The sequence below is a fragment of the Corvus kubaryi genome, unplaced genomic scaffold (genome assembly GCF_017639235.1).
Source record: "Corvus kubaryi isolate FWS band 111438036 unplaced genomic scaffold, C.kubaryi_AGA036_p1.0 66, whole genome shotgun sequence".
NCBI lineage: Eukaryota > Metazoa > Chordata > Aves > Passeriformes > Corvidae > Corvus > Corvus kubaryi.
The window spans coordinates 3552053-3576106 of record NW_024582054.1 but is presented as its reverse complement, the minus strand read 5'-3'; the positions used below and the strand labels follow the sequence as shown (position 1 = coordinate 3576106).

The 24054-nt window shown below is 39.4% G+C and overlaps 1 protein-coding gene across 2 annotated transcripts in view; it reads right to left on the bottom strand.

Annotated features, from left to right (window-relative positions):
- Nucleotides 1–659: 659 nt before the first annotated feature.
- Nucleotides 660–24054, bottom strand: part of DCAF5 (DDB1 and CUL4 associated factor 5) — a 70907-nt gene continuing 47512 nt past the window's right edge. For both annotated transcript variants that reach the window (XM_042047492.1, XM_042047493.1), the window contains exons 7-9: nt 20178–20244; nt 9135–9262; nt 660–2717 (exon numbers count right to left, since the gene is read on the bottom strand). In XM_042047492.1, the coding sequence (XP_041903426.1) occupies nt 912–2717; nt 9135–9262; nt 20178–20244 (2001 nt within the window). In that variant the 3' untranslated portion in view covers nt 660–911. The remainder of the gene's footprint in view (nt 2718–9134; nt 9263–20177; nt 20245–24054) is intronic.

Here is a 24054-nt window from a genome sequence, read left to right as displayed (position 1 = left end):
CTCAACACCCTGAACCATATTCTTAATAATAATAATAATAATAATAATAATGATAACAACAATAATAATAGAGGAGAAGAATGTCTATGTGCTAAGATCACAGAAAGGCATGTTTCAGTGCCTGATTTTTAAAAGCCCTTGGTTAGAATGAAGTCTACAGCATAATACCTGCCTCTTGCCAACAACCATACTTCTATATAGTGATGGCACTGTATTATTCAGCTCTTTTCTTTAAAAAAGCCCACAAAATTGCATGTCACCATGGGAACAGTCTAAAGTTGATTTTGGAAAGAGGCTCATTTCCTATAGCTTTTCTGTTGGCATAAAAATAATGTCACTGAACTGTATCAGAAGTAAGTGCTTTATGAAGTATTATCTCTAAAGATACCAGCCAGTTCTGAAATTATCCTCCCTAATGGTTGCATTTCTTTACTTTCTGAAGCAGAATAAAGGGCTCAGAAAGACTTCTTCCCTGTTTTCCTCAACAAGAAACACACCCTAATTGTGTGATCTACCAGCAGTGTGATCTAATTCCACTGTTTTTCAGCCTGCAATATGTGGTGTCAGTATAGAAAACTTCCTCCTTGGAAGAACAATTAAACTTTAAAGAAGTCATCCTGGTTGGCTGGCTGAACAAATGACACATGTTCACACAAGAATTATTCAGTCAACCATCTTAATAAGGATTTACTTTAAACAGAACCTTGTATGGGTACACTAGACTCAGTCTCATTAAGGAGCAAGTTGGATTTTTATACAGCATGAACCACTGGCAATCTAAAACAGACCCACTGAAGAACGGAATGGAGAATCAAACGCAATGTTTCAGACCCAAGCTCTATGTGCCTTTAATACTTTCTTTTTCCTTTTCTTTTTGAGAGAGTGCACACTACGACAGACATTTGCATTTATCATGTTTTCAACTTCTTTTCTAAGGATGAACTCTCTGAATCTGCATCTTCCAACTCCGCTCTGTGTCTTTTCAGTCCTCCAAAAGATTGAGTGCTCTCACTGCCTGCAGGACGCAGGTCAGCAGTATCCTCTCTTGTGCTCACATTGTAGCTGTTGGAGTCCATTTCAGACAGGCAGCAGTCTTTGTGCAAGGTCACACCCACCTGTACAAGGTTGCCATTATCAGCATTTGAGTGCACTTGTAGTCCTTGCGTCACAGTCTCCTGCTCTCCAAAACTCTGTCCATTGTTGAAGCATGAAGGGTGAAGATGCAAGTGGCCATTATTGTGGTTAATGCAGGAGGGGTCGAGGCTCCTCTCCTCACTGCCATCAGTCTGGTTTCTGGAGCAGTGACCTGACATACTACAGATGGCAACAGCGGAGAATGGAGGGACCAGTGAATGATGGCTTGGTGCTGGTTGACAGTTCTGACTATTTTTCTGTTCCACAAGTCCTGCGGTCTGAATGCAAGGTTCTTCGGTACAGCTATTTAGCCCTTTGCAGATAGCTTTTCCATTGAGCTTTTTAGTCTCAAAAGAATGCTCTACACCTCCACCACTTGTGTCTTCAGATGTGTTTTCTTGACCCTCCATCCGCCGCTGATTGTCACGTTCATAAGCTTGACCATTACTAGAATTTTCTGTCCCACCACATTCTTTTAAAGTTTCTCTGTTGTGGCTTTCAGCAGAAGGAGCTGAGGAACCCTGAGGAACTACTGGACTTAAGTTCCTAGCATCTTCCTTAGTTAGCGAGCGTGCTGCATTATGCCTTCCACTGGTTCCTGGTTTCCCTTCATCATTTTCTCCATCTCCTCTGGAGGATTCACCATCTTTACTAGCTGAATATGATATGTAAGAATAATGGAGCCATTTGTAAGCTTTATAAATCTTTCTCTCCACTGATTCACTGTCTGAGCAAGGGGACGTCCTTTCTTTAAGAACTTTGTTGGCCGAACTCCTTTCTGGTGAAGAAGCTGGAGAAGAAGAAAGATCGTCTACTTTGATCTGGGGGTAATCATATATGTCCTCACCTATATAAGGGGTTACATTCTCCGTGTTAGTGCTAGTCCTTTCCTCCTTTTGCACCTTCTGTCGGCGCCTCAGCGCATTGCGTTGCCTCATCGATGTGCGTCTTTCATTCAGTTCCTCTTCATCTTCTGTACTGCTGCTGCTGCTGGAGCTGCTGGATTCATTCTCCTCGGGACTCGGGGATGGTGGCCGTGGGAAAAGGTCTGTATCTAGTTCTGCCTCACAGGTATTGTCATCAGAGTCAGACTCATTGGAAAGGGCCAGGAGACGTTTATCCTGATACTTTCTCAGTGCAGAGAGCCTCTGCTGACGGGAAGACACATCTTCTCTGGCTGAGGGGGACGCAGTTGATCTTAAGGCCCTTAAGTTATAGGCAGTTTCATCAGACTCTTCAGCCACATGTGGTGGGGAGTGATGCAAAGAGGTGGAGGACTCTGACTCGCTGTAGGCGGAGCGTTCACTTACTCCTGCATGGAGCTGCAGGATTGTGCTCTCACTGAGGTCGCTGTCTGAATCAGAACTCCAGCCCTCAATCTCCCGGCGCACGAGAGAGTCAAAAAAGGCCATCATCCGTGGATCTTCCTGGACTGATTGGTTGGCATAATCGTGGGACAAACCACTACCACTGTTCAACACAAGACTGATGTACTCTTCATGAGTGTAGAGGCAACGTGAGTCATCCTCAATTCTACCATCCAGGTCCCCTGTGCAGTCAGGCTGCTTGTAGGGACTCCAGATCTGTAACAGAAAATAAAAGAAACCCCAAACATATGTCTTTGAATTCATAAACCATTATAAGCATTTGAAATGGAACAGTAGCTCAAATACCCAGAATAGCTGCAGGTTGCAGATTGTTTTTATTAATTTTTACCCCTCAGTATCATACTTACAAGTATTACAGAGCTGTGGAATTTTATCTTCCCCTTTACAAATGTGTTTTTCCTGCATTTACTTCTCCCATCCAGAATACAAAAGCTCTCACACTGCAAATTATCCATCATTTTGGTAATTCATTGTGTGATAATTCCTCCCAAATTGCAGGGCTCCATTTTTATGTAATCAGGGATGCTTACTCACTAACAGTAAGAATAGTTTGTTGCCTACAATACAGTCTTAGCACTAATGAAGGCACTTGTTTCCCAGGAAACCAGAGCTGCTTGTGCCAGTGGTGTAGAGTAACATTTCATCCAGCTACGTAGTCAATCCCACCTGATCAGCAGGCAGGGAGTTGAATGCATGGAGGTGAAAAGTAGAGCTCCACTACTGGCTTTAGGGAACAGTTACAAAGAAAAAAAATCTTCCAACATCCTCTGAAGACACAGCAGCAGTTTTGATGGGGAAAGTTGAAGAGTTTTGAAGTAGAAAGCTACTTTTGAAGTGTACTGATCTCACCAACAGCCACAGTCTTGCTATGCTATCCATCTGTCCTTCCCTCAATTTTCCTGGTATGGAGAGGAAAAGGGGGAAAAAAAACTCCAAAGAAGATCCACCAATATCCCTAAGAAACTGGTAATCCATAGCAAACATAATAGTTGGATGTCCTCACCCTTCTCAGATTTACTCACAGATTTGGGGGCAATGTGATTATGACGTTCTGTGAACAACCACTATCACTTTAATGGGATGAACAATGCCTTACTGTGAGCAGAGCCAGTATGTAGCTTACCTAAAATGCCTTAATGTACTGCTTTTAAAGATCTGATCTCAGTCATGCTTTGGTTTTACCAGGCTAACAAGCTCAGGGAAAAAAATTCTATGACAGGTTGGGCTTTTGGGATAGTTTTTGGAAAAAAAATCTAACAATTTTCCCAACAGAAATTAATTAACTTTCGTTCCAAATAGACAAAACTGCTAACAAAAAGAGTGTTTCGCATGTATAAATGACATAATCAGCACTCATCTTACAGATGCCTAATTAACACATGCAACATAACCCAATACTACCATGACAAGCAATATAAGAAAAGCCCACAAGAATGCCACTAACTCTGTATTCACTGAGATTTTCAACAGAGTTTCACGAGAAACTTTACACCTTTAATAATGACAGCAAAATGAAATAAATTATCTTGCAACTACTTTTCCAGAACAGCTGAATTTAAGATGAACAAGTAAACTTTATTCTGAAAATCTCCCAAATTTGAAGGCTTTTACTTTTCATTCTCTGTAATTTATGGTTAACAGAGCTTCCACATATGATCTGGCTAGACAGATAAAAGAGACGCTATTCCAAAATTAAAGTGGGCTGCCTTTCTTCTGCACACAATCATCAAGCTGCCTTTCAGAGCAAACGGAATGGAACTTTATATTGCATTACATTAGGCTGTTTCTAGGAACATCTCAACATCAAGGTGGTATTTGCTATTGGTACTTAATCGCTATTTTTATTTTTTGCAGTACTTCAGCAAATTCTCTCCCAGTGCAGTTCTTTAATATGACACTTGAAACCAGAATGAAGACGATTCTCTGTGGCTTGGTTCAAGCACTGCACTTACCAGACATGTAGCCCAAAGGACAAGCATCACGTTTGGATGAAGATAGCAAAACCCAGTCTAAGCCTACTATGTACAGAATTTCAACAACCATACTTAACCTTTTTGAACTATTCAAGAGAACAGAAAGAATCACTCTTCATCCTCAATTTCCCAGGCTTCACTTCCTAAAGACAATGTAGGAAAGAGCTTTCTCTCAGTGAATCCATGAGAGAGATTGTTGATTTGTGGATACACCAAGTTTTTTAACAGAAAAAAAGAACTCTACTTGCTGAAAGACTATTCTTGGGTTGCTGCCTTCTTGATGATTTATGTAGCATGTGTTCAGTACCTTCTCTCACAACCTGTCAGATCTTTTCCCCCTTTTTCCCACTACTGAGCATTTCAGCAAGCAGATCAGATCTTTTTAAGAAGCATATCTTCTTGAAAACACTTCATACTGTGTGCTTTCACAGGCTGGCATGCCCCTTCCTCTAATTCTTAGCAGTGGTCGATTGATCACTAGGTTTTATGAAACCTTTTTTTATTTTTAAAGCAACAGAATTAGAAAATGCTTAGATCCTGTATGAACCAATATAAACGGAGGAGAGGTAGTCTGCCCCGAAGTCCCTCTGAGAAAGGTCCGTTTTCTAACGAAATTAATCTAAGAAGGTTCATAAAGTGTGCACTGAGATATTCTACATCCTTGCTGGCACTACCACATCTCTCTGCTCTTTCTGCAAGCATCAGCAAAAATAGAGCAGTGTAAAATATTGAAAAAATAGCTACAAAGAGTCCATAGTGAGGGTTTTCCATTCCATTCTGTTCACAGAGAAGAAGTAGGTAATAAAGAGAAGTCAAGGGAATTCAGGATGAATATCTGCTTGTAAAGGATCAGTTGTCTCTGGAGAACGATATCCCTGCATTTTAGATATTCTGTTATCAGGGAGTGTGAAGGCCTGCCAGAGTCACAGAAAGAAATCAGACTAAGAATCTATCCTTGGCAGACCTGGGAAGATTTTAAACTGGCATCAACTGATCCAGTGCTCTCTGTGGCATCTGAAATGGGCTTCTGTAAATGGAATGCCTTTGCCTTTTTCTCATCCTCTGACTGATGCCACGTTGAGGAATAATGTAATCAAACTGGAGAAAATAAGTTGGCAAATCAACCCACTGAAGCCAACAATTTATCAAGAAGTTCTTTCTCTGTCAGAAGATTAAGGAGATGACTATTACTCACTGATGACCTGAGTACAGATATAAAAATAGGAACAATAACAGAAAAATTGAAATATGAAACTGGTTCTCTACTTCAGTAGATATCTACTGACAGCATCTTTGAATTGTTTGTATTCCATGGTGGCAAACCCCCAAATTTTAAAACAAAAAAGTAGTTATGCCTGTAGCGTGAGAATAATTAAAACCAGCTATATTAGATTATCTGATTAGGCAGAGGCAGATAGTCACAATGACATTAATCTGTCACCATGGCAACATGTGCAAATAGACTTTGTTATCTCTGACACACTGATGATTTTTAAACAAATGGGACCTACAACAGTTGTGCTCTGTTACACAATATTCCATTTTCAGTACAAAACAGAATTTCTTTCTGAAAGTCGTTATGCACTTCATCTATTTTATCTTTCCTGGAACTGTCTCCTAACTGCATAATTCTCCATGGTCCTCCTCTAAGTCCAACACATCAGAGGGAATGCCTCATTTATTTCTTCTGCAATGCAATCTGTTTTCCTGCCAGCACGTCCCAATGTCTTGCACACTTAACTGAGGAGAAAGTGGTATTTTTCTGTTTTGTATTGCTTTAGCTCTTGTGGTGAATGCTTGATGCAAATGATTATTTTAGTTTGCAGCTGTGCTTTTTCAGACAATTTTACTGAAGTTCAGTAAATGAAGGGCAATGAACAATTCATTTGTGTTGACATGTCCACCACACACTGTCTGGAGTAGAGACTTCTAATGTCTTCTATTAATGAGATTGTTGGGTCTTATTTTTGGTCCTAGCAGAAATCAAACCTTAACCAATGAATTACTAAATTGTATTCTTGTGGGTGCTTCACAACAAAATAAAACTAAAGCAAAAAAAACATAACCAAAACCATCAAAACCATTCTTGTGAATACTACTCTTTTCTGTGGGGCTAGGCCTGAGATTAATTTGTCTCTCATTTACAATCAGCATTAAAATAGCAAATGTGTTGGCAGAAGCTCATGGAATTATTGAATGGCTTGTCTGTACTATGGCTTGATGCTGGTGCTATCAGTTCCTCCCTTCTTGAAGTACTAAATTTAGGCCAGCTAGTCTAAAAATTAAGAGCTCAGACAAACAACTACTTGCATCCACGTTTTTAATTCATCACAAAGTCTCTACAATTGTTTCTACAGTTGCAACCAACCACAGTGAAGTTATCTTCTGTGATTTAATTCCAGAAGGGTTTTAGAAGATACTTGAAGGATAATAAAAACAAGGACACTTTTAAAGAAAGTGAATGAAGCAAATAAACAAAAAGGAACAAAATAAGAAAACATAAAAAAATTAACTACAATTTTTATTTATGGTTCCTTCTCCTGTCATTTCAATTTCTCTGAGCAAGCACATGAAGGGTTTATATAGGGGAAAGAAAGACAGCCATGCAAAGGAAAGACTTGTGTTCCCAGCTGGTTTTAATGCAGTAAATGGCCCCTCAGAACCACTGGTGCTGTTTTTCCTGTTTTGCCCTTCTGCTAGTGGCAGTTACTAATCTCCAACCTATCCACAGAACTAGCTGGAATGAAGAAGAAACCACCTTTGTACAGTCACCCACAAACCACTGTGCACTAAAACAGTTCCTTTAGAGAGCGAAGTCAGGCAGCTCAGACAAGACACAAGCATTGAAACAGCCCAATCCCCAAACAAGGCACATTACAAGCTGAGACAAAAGGACATACAACAAAAGGGTGAGAAGTTCTGGCTCGCTAATAAACTTAATACATTAAACACCTTTCCCTTAATTTGTTTCTAGCTTGCAATGTTTGGGGAATTCAGTTCCTTCAAAGCAGCTGCACAAGTTCCACTGCACACACTGTGACACAACAGGCATTCTCTTCTAAGGAAGCGCTCAAGCAGAAGTGTCTTTCAAAGAGTTACACAACCTGTGACTGCAGCCATAATCAAACTAACCTTTTAATCACTAGGCAAAAAAAAATGCCCTGCCAAAACCCTAGCAGAAGTACACAAAAGCAACACAGGGGATGTTTATACCAATGCTAATCCAACAGTCTAAGCACACTCATGCAAGAAGGATTCATAGGGTGAAGGGTCAGCAGATCTAGAATCCAAAAGGGAAAATTCAGGTTGCATGAATCAAGTTCCCAAAGCAAAAAAAATATGCCTCTGGCAAAACTGTTGTTAAACAGTGACAGTTTGACTGCTTGGAAATTGAAAAATCAGTGAGCTGCTAAGACTGTTCAATGCACTTTTGTTCAAAGCCTGTATTTACTGTATTTGTGATCAAACCTGTCAGGCAGGCACAGATGAAGAAAGAAGAACTAAAGTACAAGGGAAGACAGAAGAGAAGGAAAGCTGAACTACAGTCAGAACCCAAATGATAGTGGCTGTAATGCAAGCGATGTAGTGGGACATTGAGCCATGGTCCCAGGATTTTGGGGCAGTTCTGGTCCATAAGTTGCACATCACTAAAACATTCCTTTGCAGGACAAGTTCATGCTGTCAACTTGTAGCTGACAAAAGCATTTACTAATATTCTAACAACATTATTTATAGCCACATGCAGGTAAGACTTTCATGAAGTCATTCAACAAATAGTTAGGATCAGCAGCAGTTCTTATTATCCTACTTCAAAATTAAATGATTATGGCTTTTTTCATCCTGTTGGTAGACCTAAATTATAGCAAAATATCTATGGCAGCAGAATGCAAATCACATTAGTGTAGCATACTTCTCTGCCTTCCCAACCCTCATATAACAAAATTGGTTTTGCCTTGCTCCCACAATATTGACTGTCTTTCCTTAAGGAAAGAAAATTTCAGAATCTAACAAAGTTTCTCATCTCTTCCGTTTCCACCGAAAAAGGTAAAAAACTTCCTAAAAATACTGAACATTGTTAAAGGATTCAGAAAAGACATATTGTGCAAGTTATTAAGAGTCTTTCCTCTGGAAGCCACAGAAAAGGTATGTTGAATTGATTCAATGCACAAATATGTACAAAAATTATAGGAGGGCTTCTGAGGTGTTGTTTGGGCCAAATTCAGCCAGGTCAGTCTAGGTTAAGGTTCAACAATACTCTTTGGAGATACTTTTATTAAAGTATCAGAAGTTGCAGGAGATCACATTACAACTGTGACCAAACTCACCCAAGAGGGACTGTTTGCATGATACTTCAGCTATGCATGGAATTAAACTGGAGAAAAATTCCTTTTTCAAGGTACAAATGTAGAAAATTCTGATCTTATCCCTTATCTCTGAAACCTTTGAAATTGAAATGAAGTTTAAAGTTGAAATGACCGATTAAAAGTCTGGATCCATTTAGCCAGCAAACAAGACATAACATTTTATAAAACAATAAGAGGAGAAGAGAGGATGGGTGTGGAATAGAATGATGCTGAGCAAAACAAAGCATTTCTTCCTGAAACATTGAAAGAACACATTTTCTGATAACTAATCTTACCTTTATTATCTTTTCAACGCCAGAAGAACAGATCATGTAAGTGTGAGGATTAAACCGCACTTGGTTTACAATTGACCGATGACCTTTCAATACCATAAAAGCACCATTGACGACCCTGCCAATGCCACCTAGGGGAAGACAAGCACACATGGACATGAATAATTAAATCTTCATATTACTTTCGGTCACAGTCATTTAAAGTCCTATTATATTTGACAATGTGCTTCAGCTTTATTTTGCAATATTTTAAGGCCTGTATTGGCTGCAGAATTCCAATTTTATGAGCAATGCCCTATGAGAAGCTGCAAGTTTGATGAAAAGCATCCTTCCTGCATATTAGGACTTAGAGGCTTGCTTTGATTCATCTGAACAAACAATGAAGGTTTTTGACCTAATATGACAAATATGTGAATGAGAACAACATACATAATGAAATCACCAGTGAAACCACAGTACCTAAGGCATGACACAGACAGTTTGTAAATCTGAAGCAGAGACAAATAAAGAGGTTGACTTTTTAAAGCTGTACTATTTTTCAAATTTATTTTTTAAATCAGTAGTTTATTACTCTCACAGTTGACTCTAGTCTGATGAATAGAAAGGACCTGAAATAACACATCTGAGCAGTGGGTTATATCATTCTTTGTCACAAGGCAGTGAATTAGCCAAAGTGGAATGCTTTTGTGCTAGTGGTAAAACCCAAAACAGAAGCAAATTAACTTTTCTGCTTGGTCATTGACTCTTACTAGGTCTATACACCAAAGCAAGAAACTGTCACGCAGTATTTTTTTATATTCATAGAGTTACACAATTAAAAAGACAAATTTGTTAGAAAGCACATCTTTGTATCTGAATAAACAATTGTCCATCAACATGCTATGACTAAACATTTTCAGTGAAAGCAAACAAAACTTAAAAGCCGGGAAGTAAAAACTGACAATCGCTTCCAATGAAAATCAACTTGCTATTTAAAACTTCACAGGTTGTAAGTACACCTTATAGAAAGTTAAAATAATTTCATTAGCTTCTGTGCTACTTATAGTCATCTTTACACGAAACAAACTTCATGTTCCTCTTGTTGAAAATGTTTGCTATCTTCCTTTGACCCCAATAGGAGCTATTTCAGCTGAAACAGTTGCTAGTTAAAGCCCTATGTTGAACAACTTGCTTTCTAAAACAGAGTCAGAGTTCTCCTGTAATGCACATTTCCTAAAGAAAAACTTGCATTACCACTGAAGACTAGCAAGATGGAAGGGTCAAGGAAAAAAAAAGAAAAAAACATTCTTATATCACCTTCCATTCGTTAGGTTACATAAATGATGAAAACAACTGCAGCTAATGACTTTGTGTACAGCCCCTCTCCTCTCAGAAAGCGTGCTATCCCTTTCACTCATTATAACTGCACTCTGAAGACCTGACTGATGTTTAACATGGAGTACAAACCATGATAAGGATTTAGAAATGAGGTGTCATCCAACTCCTAAAAATTCAGAGACAGATCTTTTACTGCTCCTGGAAAGTGTTCTGCTTTGCACAATTTTTGCACAACAAACTGCTGTCTCATGGCACTTTGGGATAGAAAAATAAAGTTCCTGAAAATGGGAAAAGTGATGGCAAATAACTCCAGGGATCAAATGCATGGCCCTTTTAAAGACTGTTTATAGAATGAAGTCTCATTTAAAACTAAGAAAACCTGACAGGGAGACTATCACTAGCTAGTTAACTTCTACATGTGTTCACTGCACTGAAAGTGCACTGAGACTGAGTTACCTGGAGCAGTTCTCTCATTTGGGTACATTTGTATTTTCCGTAAAGATTCAGGGATACATTCTGCCTTCAGCCACTGGAGCAAGATTTCACCACTGTCAGCAAATTTGACCAGGAAGTAACTGATTGGAGAGCAAGTTCATTAAATGCCAAATTAAGGTCTTTTGATTTTCTTTTCCATTTTATGAGATTCCTCATGTCCTTTCATTCTGCTCATCCTGCTAGACACTTATGGCTGATGGCAAGTTGCCCTACTCCCACAGCATTCCTTCCAGCCAAATCAGAGCTGTCAGTCCAATTGTATCTATCAAGCCAACAGTAGATGGTTACATCAAGACACATCTTGACCTAGCAGACAAATATTCTGAGAAAAAGGGCCTCGGGAATGAAGAGATAGTTCACTTAGGAAATGTTTACAAGACTGTAAGTGATGTCTAAAACAAGTTTTAACTATCCATGGACTGTAGATGCCTGAATTCTGTACAAAACAAGAAATCTGCCCTGTAAGTCACTAACAAAAGAGTCAGAAGTTAGAGGGACAATAAGCAAAGACAGAACTATACTGGAGATGAATACAAAAGCCGTATACCAGTATCTTGGGCTTCATTTCTAAGTCAGTCATTGGCCTTTTGTGGTACTGTCAGCAGTGTGAATTAACCCATGGTTCTTTTCCTAGTAGAACAGTGAGAAGAGTAATTTAATGTCAGAAGTATCTTCTGGCATTAAACTTTTGAATGTTTATCAATACACTAAGAGCAGTGGATGAAAAGTGCTCAGCATGCCATGTCTAGAACACAGGCTGTAGTCAGATTCATCCAGTGTCTCAAGCCCAGAAAAGCCAACCATATCCTGGGCTGCATCAAAAGCAGTGTGACCAGCGAGTCAAGGGAGGTGATTCACCTCTGCCCTTCTCAGACTCCACCTGGAATATTACATCCAGTTCTGGGGCCTCCTGCACAAGAAATACCTGGAGGTGTTGAAGTGGGTCCAGAGGAGGGCCACAAAAATAATCAGAGTGAAGGAATACCTCTCCTACAAGAACAGCTGAGAGAGTTGGGGTTATTCAGCTGGGACAAAAGAAGGCTCCAGGGAGAACTTATTGCAGCCTTTCAATAAAGGGGCCTTATAAGAAGGACAGATGATTTTTACCAAGGCCTGCGGTGACAGAAGAAGGGGCAACAATTTTAAGCTGAAAGAGTGTAGGGTTATATTGGATATAAGGAAGGCTTTTTTTCAAATGAGAGTAATGAGATGCTGGAACAGGTTGCCGAGAGAAGTTGTGGTTGCCCCATCCCTGGAAGTATTCAAGGCTGGGTTGGATGGGGCTTTCAGCAAGCTGATCTCATGGAAGGTGTCCCTGCCTTTGGAAGAGGGGTTGGAACTGTTTTTAAAAGTCCCTTCCAACTCAACCCATTCTATGATTCTATGATTTTATAATTCTGTGAAGGAACTCCAAAGGTTTAATATTGAAGTTCCCTGAACTCCTTTTAAGCAGCTAACAGTAAATTCAGAGGAAGCATAGTAATAGAACATACTTCGCTTCTCTTAAAATGAAGGTGAACTTCCCTACAAGGCTCCTTAAAAGAACTGCCCACTTACATGAAATTGCCACAGGAGAAGTACAAATCTTAGCAGTCAGATTTTACCAATGGTATGGGAGGTTTTAATAATTTAAAGCAAGAAGTGATAATCTGTGTCAAATATAACAGACTGTCCCAGAACCCCATTTTTGGGCAACTCCTTGCTTGATGCAGTTTTAGTCTGCCAACTCCTATATGTTTAAGTGACACCTCTAAGTAAGCTCTTAATGGAAACCCTTCTACATCCTTATTTTGAAAGCAGTCCCTCTATTTTATGGTAGCCCACCACAGCTGTCATCATATTACATTAGTATCTGCATGGCAGAAATCTGCCTGTGTCCAGACTTGTCTGGAATCCCCCTGGTCTCTCAGCAGAGGCTTAGCTGCAGCTCTACAGCCTTTAGCCGTCTCAGAGTGTGAGGTAAGTTTGCTTATGTCTGCTGGCAAAAAAAAAGGTGCATCTGTACCTTAAGTGGAGACTAGCCATAAACTGCTCAAATTCCTGATGCTATCTTCCTTTTCTCCATGTAATAAATTCCATTTCTTTTTGCTGCCTTCCCTTGAAATGGTATTTTTATTTGTATTATTTCAGCAGAATTGACGTCTGCTCTCCTAAAACCACTCAAATTTTGCTTTTGCGGTTTGGGGTTTTTTAGGGGAAGGGGGTGTTACTTGTTTGCTTTTAAATTTAGTGGCATGAATGGGTACTTCAACTCTTTTAGCATGGCAGCTTTTATATCCTTAGCTAGCTCCCACAAGTCTAAGCAGTGCTCATGCAGAGGCCATTAGTTTACATATCTGTTATTAATAATATATAAAAAAATAAATTTTCAAGTCTTCAGCGGCAGACTTATGCCTATTTTAGTAGGTTTATCATTTTATAACCTCTAAGTACTGGAGGGAAGAGATGGATATCTAGCTGGTTTTGCAATACTACCCAAAAATTGCCATGTTTAGAGACAGTCCTGAGTAGTGGTTTAGTGTTCTAGCTGTGCTTCAATGGGTTTTTTTGGTCTGCTTTTATTTGATACTCAAAGTGAAATGTCAAGAAAATCACTCTTAATTTGTACCCTGCAAATAAGTGTTCCAAAGAAGAGCAGTATAAAATCTCCAAAAATCCTCTAAGTAATACCCTACTATGATATTTGACCATCTGAAAGAAATAAAAGGCTGAATCTAATGTGCACATTTTAACACAGATTTCCCATTTATGTTTGACAAGAATACCTTGGCAACACAAGCCCTCTTTACAGGCTCCTGTACAGAGGAAGGAATAATACAATGTTTTGAAGTAGTTGATGTCTACTAAGTTGCCAAAGTGATTTCTTCTTGGTTTGCTTTATTAATTTGTGTTTCAAATGTTAGGCTAATGAACTACTCCTTAATTATGTGGTTTTGTAAATATTTATGTGAATGATCTGACATATTGCAAACAAGCTGAATGGTACATCCCGATACATTTAAAAAACTCTAGTAAATTGTAACAAAGGGGAGTGATTTAGACATCAATCTGACTTCCCCTGCATGAGTTCTACAGCAAGAAGCAACGTTTAGACAAACCCAGAATGAATTATTTGAAGGATAAAGAAAAAGCAAAAGTGATAGATTACTGGGAAAAGTGCTCTAGTGCAGAAATCCTGTAAGAATGTAGAACAGTGTCCATACTAATGGAAGCTGAATTGTTCCAAACATTAAAAAAACCCGTCAAAATGCCAGAGAACTTGTTGGGATAAGGAACTATCCTCCACTGGCTCTGTAACAGAGGAATTAAATGACCTCATTAAGAAGTCTTTTCTATCTAGGACACTGGAAAAGAAATCCCACTGTTTGTTCATATAAGGTAGAAAGACGTTCCACAGACTAAAGCATAACTTCATACAAGCCTTGTGAATTACTCAAAGTGCTGAAAACTCCTGAGAAGAACCAGATATTTGCAGCTGCTGCCAGTGTGCCATAGCATACCATTCCACTGCAGTATTTGGCACTACAGTAGTAGCTCATTTAAAATTAATTTAGTTTTCATTAATAATAACCCAGGGCACATTTAGACTGTAGGCCACTACTTTGCATTTGAATCCTATGAGATCATGATGTGCTAACAAAGAGATATACCATTGTTTGGAAAGCAAATGCACAGTACAATACAAGCAAATATGCATAGCATATAGGGCCTCTGCCTTCAGTGCAGCATATTATGTTTAGACACCTTAAAGGTCTCTCTTTGGTCACTCACACACCTGTATTTGTTTCATACAATGAATGCCAGTAGATGGCTTTGCTACTCAGAGACACACCTGCAGAGAAGCTAGATTTAAACACAAGCACTTTTGCCCTGAGAGCACAGGGTCCTGCAGCGTACCTTCTTCTGGGATCAGGAATCTGACTCCAGCTCAGGCAGCAGCCAGACTTACTAAAGGTTTCTCAGCAGCACAAGCAAAACTGACTTAGGTCACATCAAATATGGGGTGAGAATAGGAAGGGGTGGCCAAGATCTTTTCTCCTCCTAGCATGGTAAAAGGAGACATTGGAAGCACCAAGTGTCCCCCCATAAGAAAGCAGCTCCAACTCCATTTGCAGACTGCTTCCTTTGACACCTTTGAATACCCCCTCCAGTTTCCACGCGAGGTGAAAGGATCAGCAGGGCCTTGCAGAGCTTGAGTGAAAGCACAGGGGGCAGTCAACTAAGGTAGAAGCCTCTGCCTCAGATAACATGCTCTTCCAGACAATCAACTCCTTTGCCTGGCCTATACCTAGAACCAGCCCCATAGTGGTCTTGTACCTCTGCAGAGGTTCCAAAAGCCACAGAGAAAAGTAATATTTTAAACATTTAAACACTATGCAGAAAGCCGTAGTAGTAGTGGCTATTTTTGGATGTAAATTTTCTCCCTTGTTTTGTTGCTTCTAAATATCTGCCATACACCTTCTCTATACCAGCCCTACCACTGTTGTTATCACCAGTATAGCTGAACAACAATATGACAGCTAAGACAAAATTACTATAGAAATAAACTTTGGCACACCCTTTCCACTCTGTTCCCCATCCTGGTCTGAGAGACACTGCTTTTTTTCGTGTGCTTAATTGCATAAGTTGCAATGGGTTTTACAGTGTTATTGGAACCATGCAAATTACCAACAACAACTATGCTTTTGGAACATAACAGATATAAAGTAAGTGAAATTATCTCACAACCGATAGCTGTTTGCTTGGGGATTTTTGTTTGCTTTTTTGTGGTTGGTTTTGGTTTTTTTTAATGGAAGTGTGAAAACTGCTTGGCTGTGCATTTCTTTTGCACTGGTGGCTGCAAACATTTTCAATACAACAGAGAGAAAGGAGCTTTGGTACAATTAGATGGCCAGTTGCTAGGGACTAAAGCTCCTCCTGCCTGTCCCAGAGCTCAGTGTTATCTTCAGCTCTCTGTTCCTGAATTAGATATTAAATATACCAAGGCTGGTGAGAGAAACACTCGTGGATGCTGAATCTTCTTCCTCTTGTCTACAGCACTGCAAAGCACCCAACACTGCCTTGTTTTCTGATAGATGCCATTTGGCCAGTACATTCCACAGGTCCATGGCATCATTGCAATCCATGTGACATGGAAACCAGCCCCAATTCCACCGAATACAAGAACATTTTCTACTGGGCCCAAGCACATACTTGCTGTGTTAATCAAACAACTGTTCCATAGCACACTATGGTCAACACTGCCTGACCTGAAGAGAGAGACTAACTACAGTCCTAAAAGTGAAACAGTTTAGATCCCAAGACCACACCTCAGAAAAATAAATTTTTAAGAAAAATACAAACCTTCCAGAGCATGCTCCCCATTGGGTCAGATGGCTTTCCCGTGCCCCAACCCAACTTGTATGCATATATGCATATGTATCCATATATAAAATACCTCAAAAATAGCTAAAGACATTAAGAAACACTTAATAATTTTTTATTCATCTTCATTTATCAGCCTAGAACTTTGAGAACTTAAACTACAAGCTGTCTCTAATGAGATAGCCTTGTTCAAGTATTGTGAAAAGATCTGTTGCTGAATTCTTCAAGTCTTGAAGAAGTGTTGGCATTTACAAAGACCAAGGAGGAGGAAAAAGGAAGATAAATTGCATCAGTTCTGCTGGAAATTTGTGCAATTAGTTTAGTAACTGAACCACAATGATGGGCCCTTTCTTGCTTCCAGTTACAGTCAAAGACAGAATTAAAATAAGTTCTGAAATGCCGTTTGCTGTTCTGATTTAGTAAAGTTTTCCAGAACTTGGTGACAGCCTGCTCACATGAACTGAAGGATCCCCAACTGTCTTCTCAATCACAAATAAATACAGCAGCTTTAAGCAATATTTCAAAAACAAGAGTTGCATAGATGATTCAGAGTAGTGAGCGAGGAACATAAATTACATTTTGAAAACTTTTGGTCTAATAAACCCTCTATTGCTCCACAAGAAATGTCAAGGTTTTTTTTACCAGCTAATAGACCATGTTTATTGGTGCTAGGTTTAATAATGTCTAAAGTGCTTATACGTTAACAGGCTTGCTGGGCAAGTCATGTAGGACTGATGTCTCTTCTCACTTCCAGCTTGCCTTGGAGTCAAGTAAAAGCTGTGGAAACTCAGGACTGCTTTTCTTCTGCCAAACTTATGTATTAACTTTGCTAGAAGCTGCTTCTGAAGAAAACTGTGATACTTTCATGGATTACTTTAAAAGAGAAACTGGCCAACAAATTCATGAAACATTTGGCAATTACTTCTGAAGCACAGTGGAAAGCTGGATAATACTTGGATGGAGAAGAAAGTGGAAAAATGAGCAAACTATTCCATCTTTAAGAAACCACAAAAGGTGGTAAAAAAGCAACCAACCTTCTGGCATAGGAAATCCCAACCCATTCAGAATAATCTAAGACTACAGAGGGAGACAGTCAGTAAAACTCATCAACAGAATAGCTTCCTAAGCAATTTAGGAAATACCTTTTTTCACACACCTCCCTGCCCCAAAGGGGGCAAAAATCCTGCCTAATTATTGGACCAAACAAAGCTGCTTGCAGTTTCCAGCTGATTATGGGAATGATTTTATGCAGCTCACTGGAAGGACACGTCTAAACTATGACTGTTTGAAAAAAAAAACCCAGTAGAATTTGTTCTATTCTCCTGGCAAAATACCAGTACAGGCAACTACATTTCTCCAACTTGAAATATGTTTGCAATTGTCTGACTGGTGTGTTCCTTCACACTCTTCTTCATCTTTTTTGTTCACTAATGTTGCTAACCATTGGATAACCAGTAGTTGGTGCACCTATACTGAAACAAAATAATTTCAGAACTGTCGTTAAGGATGAAGCTGTTCAAAAAGATATAAGCTTGCAAAAATTTTCCCTATTTTCAAATAACTGATACAATTTAAGGGAGCTGTATCAAAAATATTTATAGCAACACAATGTCTGAGTTCAACCGGAAGGCAGAAATCAGTTAGAGAGATATGTTTATTTAAAATACCAACCAACGGCACAGGACATTACATCATCCTGTCTAGTTTGTACACTATTTTAAGTGAAAGACCACATTCCACTCTCTCAGATCACGAATGCAACGGCACTCCTATTTTAGCTAAAACATAAGAACAAGGAGTTTTCCACTGAAGCAAAAGTTTTCTGAAGTCTATACATCCCTATGGCAAGACTATTTCTCCAAGAAGGAAGCACAGCAACATCTCTCTCTGACAATTATTCTGAACAGCTGGATGAGATTTAACAAAGAACATTTCATCACATTCAAAACAGGCACAACCCTTCAAGAAGAGATGAATGAAGAAAAGAAAAGCTTCAATAAGCCTCTCACAGATGATCTGGATGCCCAATTAGTTATTTGCCACAGAAGTGGATCTTTAGGTCTAACAAAACAAAGCTTGTGAATTTTGGTAAAATATTTCAAAAAGAGAACTCCTCAAGTTACAAGACATTAAGACATACACGTTCCTACTCCTGGATCTTCTGATTCGTTAAGCAACCACTGAAGGCAATTGATATTAAGTAATTAATTTTGTAACTGAAATGTTGCAAGTGTACTGACACCCTTCCTGAAGTTACAAGAACCAGAGACAAGAAACCTGACCAAAACAGATATGACAATTTTTTGTGGTAAATCACAAATTAAATTGTAAATTTGTTTGATTAAATCGTATCATCTAGTTGTATATAGCAACTTTTTTGCAAGCATGTGTCTTTTACAGAGGGGCATCCCTAACAACTACTCTGAAGTAGATTATTTTGCTTACAGGTGCAACAAGTGCTAGCTATGACTCCTTGTGCAAAAGTCCTAGATAAAAGTTTGTCACATGCAGCTGTCTGGGAAAAAAGTTTACAAGAGCATTACAGCCATATAAACACAAAATCTCAAATCAGAATTTACAAAGGAAGTCAGGATAGTATAGTGATACATGCAAAAAACATAATTCTACAATCCACACAGTAAAACTTGAACATAAATAACTAATTTTAATGTATGTAATCTTTCTTTTAGCTAAGAGGTACAATCTGTAAGTAGTAGTAAACCAGTGTCAAATGTAAAAGAAAATCACACAAATAAAAAGAAAAGCAGGGAGATATCTCGATAAACTCTATACAAAGATAGAAGGCCAAGTTACTGGTATTTAGCAGGACCATCTTCAGGACTTGTGGACTGCAACATGAAATGCTGGTTAACTAAGCAAAATCCCCAATATTAGGACGTAATTTTCCTCAAAACCCTGCCATTAACCAAAGACTATTCATCCTCTCAGCTGTGGATTATATAGCTGTTACTAACAACCTTTGAAAATGAAACAAAATATTTTCATTTTACCTCTAACAGAGCTTGTAATTTTTTCTCACTATTGCTAAAGCATCTGAGACCACAGGATAGCCCTCAGTTGTACTTAATATCACTAAGATGTACAGTTTAAAGAGCCAGAGCCACTAAAAATGAAAGCACTAGTACAGTTTTGAAAGTCTTGACTCTGTCAACTAAAATTTAACGCCCTTCTAGAAGTGCAGTCATTTCTTTCCACAGAACAGAGATGCTGACATTGTATGGCTTAGAGTGTAATCGTGCCAAACCCTACACCCTACTAGACCACATCAAATTAGACACTGACCAACAGTGGCATTCCCAATACTGTTGTTACATTGCCCCCACACTGCTGTTTTGCTTTCACATCCCTCTCCTGTACTTTCATACAGAGCTGTGCTACTGCTATTTGCTTACCATGTCTGCCCCAGCATGGGGATGGCTCAGAAATTAGTCAAAAGTGGCCATTTCCACCAGCTGATAGTGCTCCTCCACCCAGAAAGTAAAAAAGCAGAACTCCTCTGCACTGGAAATCAGTGAGAGGATTTTGGTGTTAGAGGAAGGAGACGGGAAAAGAGGTCAATGCACTGGAGCTGTAAGGAGCACCCTGTGAACACAGCACCATTTTATGCTGCAAGCTTTATTATGGAAGGAAGGGAAAAAAATAGAAAATCATTATGATAAAACATTCAAATGGCATTGCCCACTGTTATCCAGACACTGGATCAAGCATTTGTAAACTCTCCCTATCCAGCTTTCCTCTAGATTCACAGTGTGAGTGAGAAGAGCAATTTTTTTGAAATACCAATCTAGTATTTGTCAGATACCTGCCCCCCACTCTTCCTTCCCCATCTAAAACAACAACAACACTTACCTGCTTCTGGATCTGGAGGAATCCTCCACATATACAAATTGAAGTCATCAGAGCCCGAAAGGATATACTGTTAAGAATAAAAATAAAAGCCATTTACCACAAAGTATCACCTGAATTATGCTATTTTACTATTGATCTACTTCCTCCAAACCAAAAATGAGAAAGGATAATTTGCATCATTCTTTGCACCTCACTGATCAATTTACATTTAAATGGGGATTAAGTACCAGCACGAAAATGTTGCTTGTATAAATGGACCAAAATTGAAAAGCGTATTTCATGTATCTAATGCCTACTGCCCAAAGTGTATGTTTGCTTTGCTAAATAAGGCTATGAATTTTGGTTGGCTTTAATATAAGCATGTCTAGATCTAGATCACACTCTCTATTTTGCAGCTTGCAACTCTGGTCTTTTTTGATGTTGAAGCCTTTCATCGCTTTTTCTCATCTCCTGTACTACCAAGGAAAACTCCATTAAACACCTACCTAAGAAGAGAGCTACCATGTCCATAACTCATCAAGCCAGACATGTCTACCAAGACCATCAAAAGTCAGTCACTGAGAATAATCTTGAACACCAAATAAAAACCAAAGCTAAACATTCACTGTCAGCAAATCTCAAATTGTTTAAACCTCCTCCCCCCTGCACATTTATGACACGTTTCATTTTTTTCCTGCTCATAGTTACTCTGAAGAGATGGAAGGCTGCCCTTTTTCAACAGTGCACAAATGATAAACAATCTCTTTATTGTGCAGAACTTCAGGCAATATGCAATTTAAAGTAGCTTAATATACTACAAGCAGACACTGGAATGACAGGTGACATTTGATGTGGCAAAAAGCTTATGCCTCTCAGTTTGGAGAGGCCACAAACTGCGCCTTGCCTCCAAGCACTTATTCTCCAATAAATGACAGGGAGTACAGTTCATTTCTCTCCCAAATTAGAGATTAAATGACATGTACTGGAACCAATGGCAGATTCCAGTTCCAGTTATACTGGTGTGGACAGGGTAAATCTCTATCCCTCAACTGACATTAGGCTGCAGTTTAATCAATACAGTCAAGAAGCTGGGTTTTTCACTTTATTATTATTGTTAGGTTAGGGGAAAGGGAGAAAAAGAAAGCAATGGAGCCAGTTTGTCCCTTTTCTAACCTTTGATGAGAGACAAATTCTGTTTTTCTTGGCTCAAATATAACTGGTTTCTGCCTTTCATTCTCCAGGCATACATAAAATCATCAGGCACAGTAACATCAAGCAGTGGGGAGACAAGTTCTGGAATAACACAGGACTGAGAAGCAAATAAACAAAAAATATACACTATCACAGAAAAAGTGGCTATAAATTTGCATATATTCTGTTTGCAATGCTAATTACATTAGTGCAGTGTTTGGATCTTTCCTGTCACAAAAATGCAATAACGACCCACTAAAATACCTTCTCTGGTTTCCTGCTATCATAATCCAACCATTCTTTTTTTCCCTCATTTTTAAGAATGCAGGATGTGAGTAAGCCCTTATGAATGCAATTCTGCTCATTTTCTGACAGGTAAGAAGCACTGATCAAACAAAAGCTCCTTTAAAAGCCTGTGCACACTAGTTCAGCATCACTCATAAACCCATACTTTCCAAGCCAGAAAGTTATTTCTACAAGCCAACATGTTCAAGCACTTAGGCAATTTACCTTCCAAACTGACCTGATGGTGCCAGGAATATGTGCTTCCCCTTTCATTTGACTGCTCATAAATGTTAGCCCACAGCAGGCTGAGCCACTGTGCCAAAACTCCACAGATTAGGGCTCATATAGGAAACATCCCAGCAATTAGAAAGAAAGCACCTCTAATGTTTTGTTAAAAAAATGCTACATGGAAAGAAAAGTTTTATTTATATAGAGATGTTCCCAGCTGTTACTATTTATTACCAAATTGTGTTGTTGAAGCAGCAACTAGTTTGCCAAGGACACATGACTAAAAACAGACTTGTAACTAAAATGCCTAGAAAAGTCAGTATCTTGAATTTATGACCGTGCACCCCCGCCCCCCCCCCCCACATATCACAAACCAACAATGACAGGGCCCCAAAGTGACAGATTTCAGATATCCTGCATGAGGCACACAGGACAGAAGAAACATGTTATTTACGTGCCAGGAATGGAGTGTCCATGAGACTCTTCAAACCTGCTCCCAAAATTATTTGCAGAGGAACCTTCTGTGTATCCTGTAAGACTCAATGGTCAATTGTGCAGGAAATCTCATGTATCACTGCCCATGGTGCAAAATACTACCTGCAAAGACCATTGACCCCAGTATACTCTGTCTTGCTTTGGAGACAGCAAAATTTAGAGTGCCCTTGCAGTGATGTGTAGTAATAGCAACTTGATGCACTGTCAGGAGTGTAAACAGGAGGTCAAGACAAGTGATTATTTCCCTTACATGGCATTTTTGAAGCCACGCCTGGGGTATTGTGTCTGGCTTGGGTCCCCCAATACAAGAGTGACACTAACAGATCAGACAGAGTGGACAAGAAGGGCTGCTGCAGCTGAAGGCCCATGACCTGCAAGGAAAACCTAAGGGAACTGGTCTCGTTTAGCCAGAAGAAGAGAAAGGGAAGGGATAGAGTGGACCTCAACAGTTTCCCCCTCTTCAAAGGAATACTGAGCAGCCAGGGACAGACTCTTCTCAGAGGCATGCAGTGGATACCCAGGAAGCAACAGTCACAAGTCGCAGCAAGGGAAATTCCAGCTAAGCACAAAGGAACAGCATGTTCAGGAGCATAACAAACACTGCAACACAGCCCCAACACAGTGGAATCTCCACTCTTGCAAATCCAAAATTTACCTGAACAGTTCCCTGAGCAATCTGATCTGACTTTGAAGATGTTCTGCTCTGGGAAGCATCTTAAGTTGGGTGATCTCCAGAGCTCTCTTCTGACTGATTTTCTTCAAAGATTGCCAAAATAAAAAGGGAAATAATTGTCTTGGTGGATTGGGATTGGGCTTTGGGTTACAGGGTGGAGAGAAAGGAGGAGGGGAGAAGTGGATAGTGTCAGGAAAATGCCCACCCGAAACCTTTACACTCCATCAGACATCACAGCTTCATGAAAATACTAATGAGAAGACAAACTTAGGCCACAGAGACAGGATCTGCAGTTCAGTACATGGACTTGCAAAAATTAAAGTGATCACAATTTGGGGAATTTAATGGAAGAAACTGACAAAGTACCTTAAAATGGTTCACAGAATCATAGAATGGCTGAGGCTGTAAGGGACCTTTAGAGGTCATCTGGTCCAATCCACCTACTCAAGCAGGGCCATTTAGGAGCTGACTTCCCAGGACTGTGTCCAGATGGCTCTGGAGTATCTCCAATGCCAGAGATTTAATCCAATCCTACCAACTTAAAAGGACTGTGAAGTCCTTCACTTCATTATCATTTTCAAGCCTAATGACATTTGCACTGATCAAACACACTTGGCTAAAGTATTCTGGAGTGAATTAGGAGAAAATAAGTAGGAATGAATTAAACATCTGCAATGCAATTATGTCCAGTCACAGAACAAGCTCAGCTCGGGATCTGAGCTGAAAAAGTACTTATGGCTTTAATCTTGACACAAGACCGCCATTAGTAAATGCCAAAACATTAACTGTTAAAGTCATGTACACAAGTTTGATGTTGTAAGCAGTGGGCTGTGAGTTGTGAACTTTTTATATAAAATTAAATTTTATTTTGATGGTTAAATCTGCCAATAATCACCAGAATTTGATCATATTCCACAACATATCCAAGTATTTTGCATCTCTGCCATTACACGGCCACCACTGTAGCAGTCAGCATTGTTTTCCGCTCTCTTTCCCAGTAAGGATACCTCTGGGGTACATGTTTTC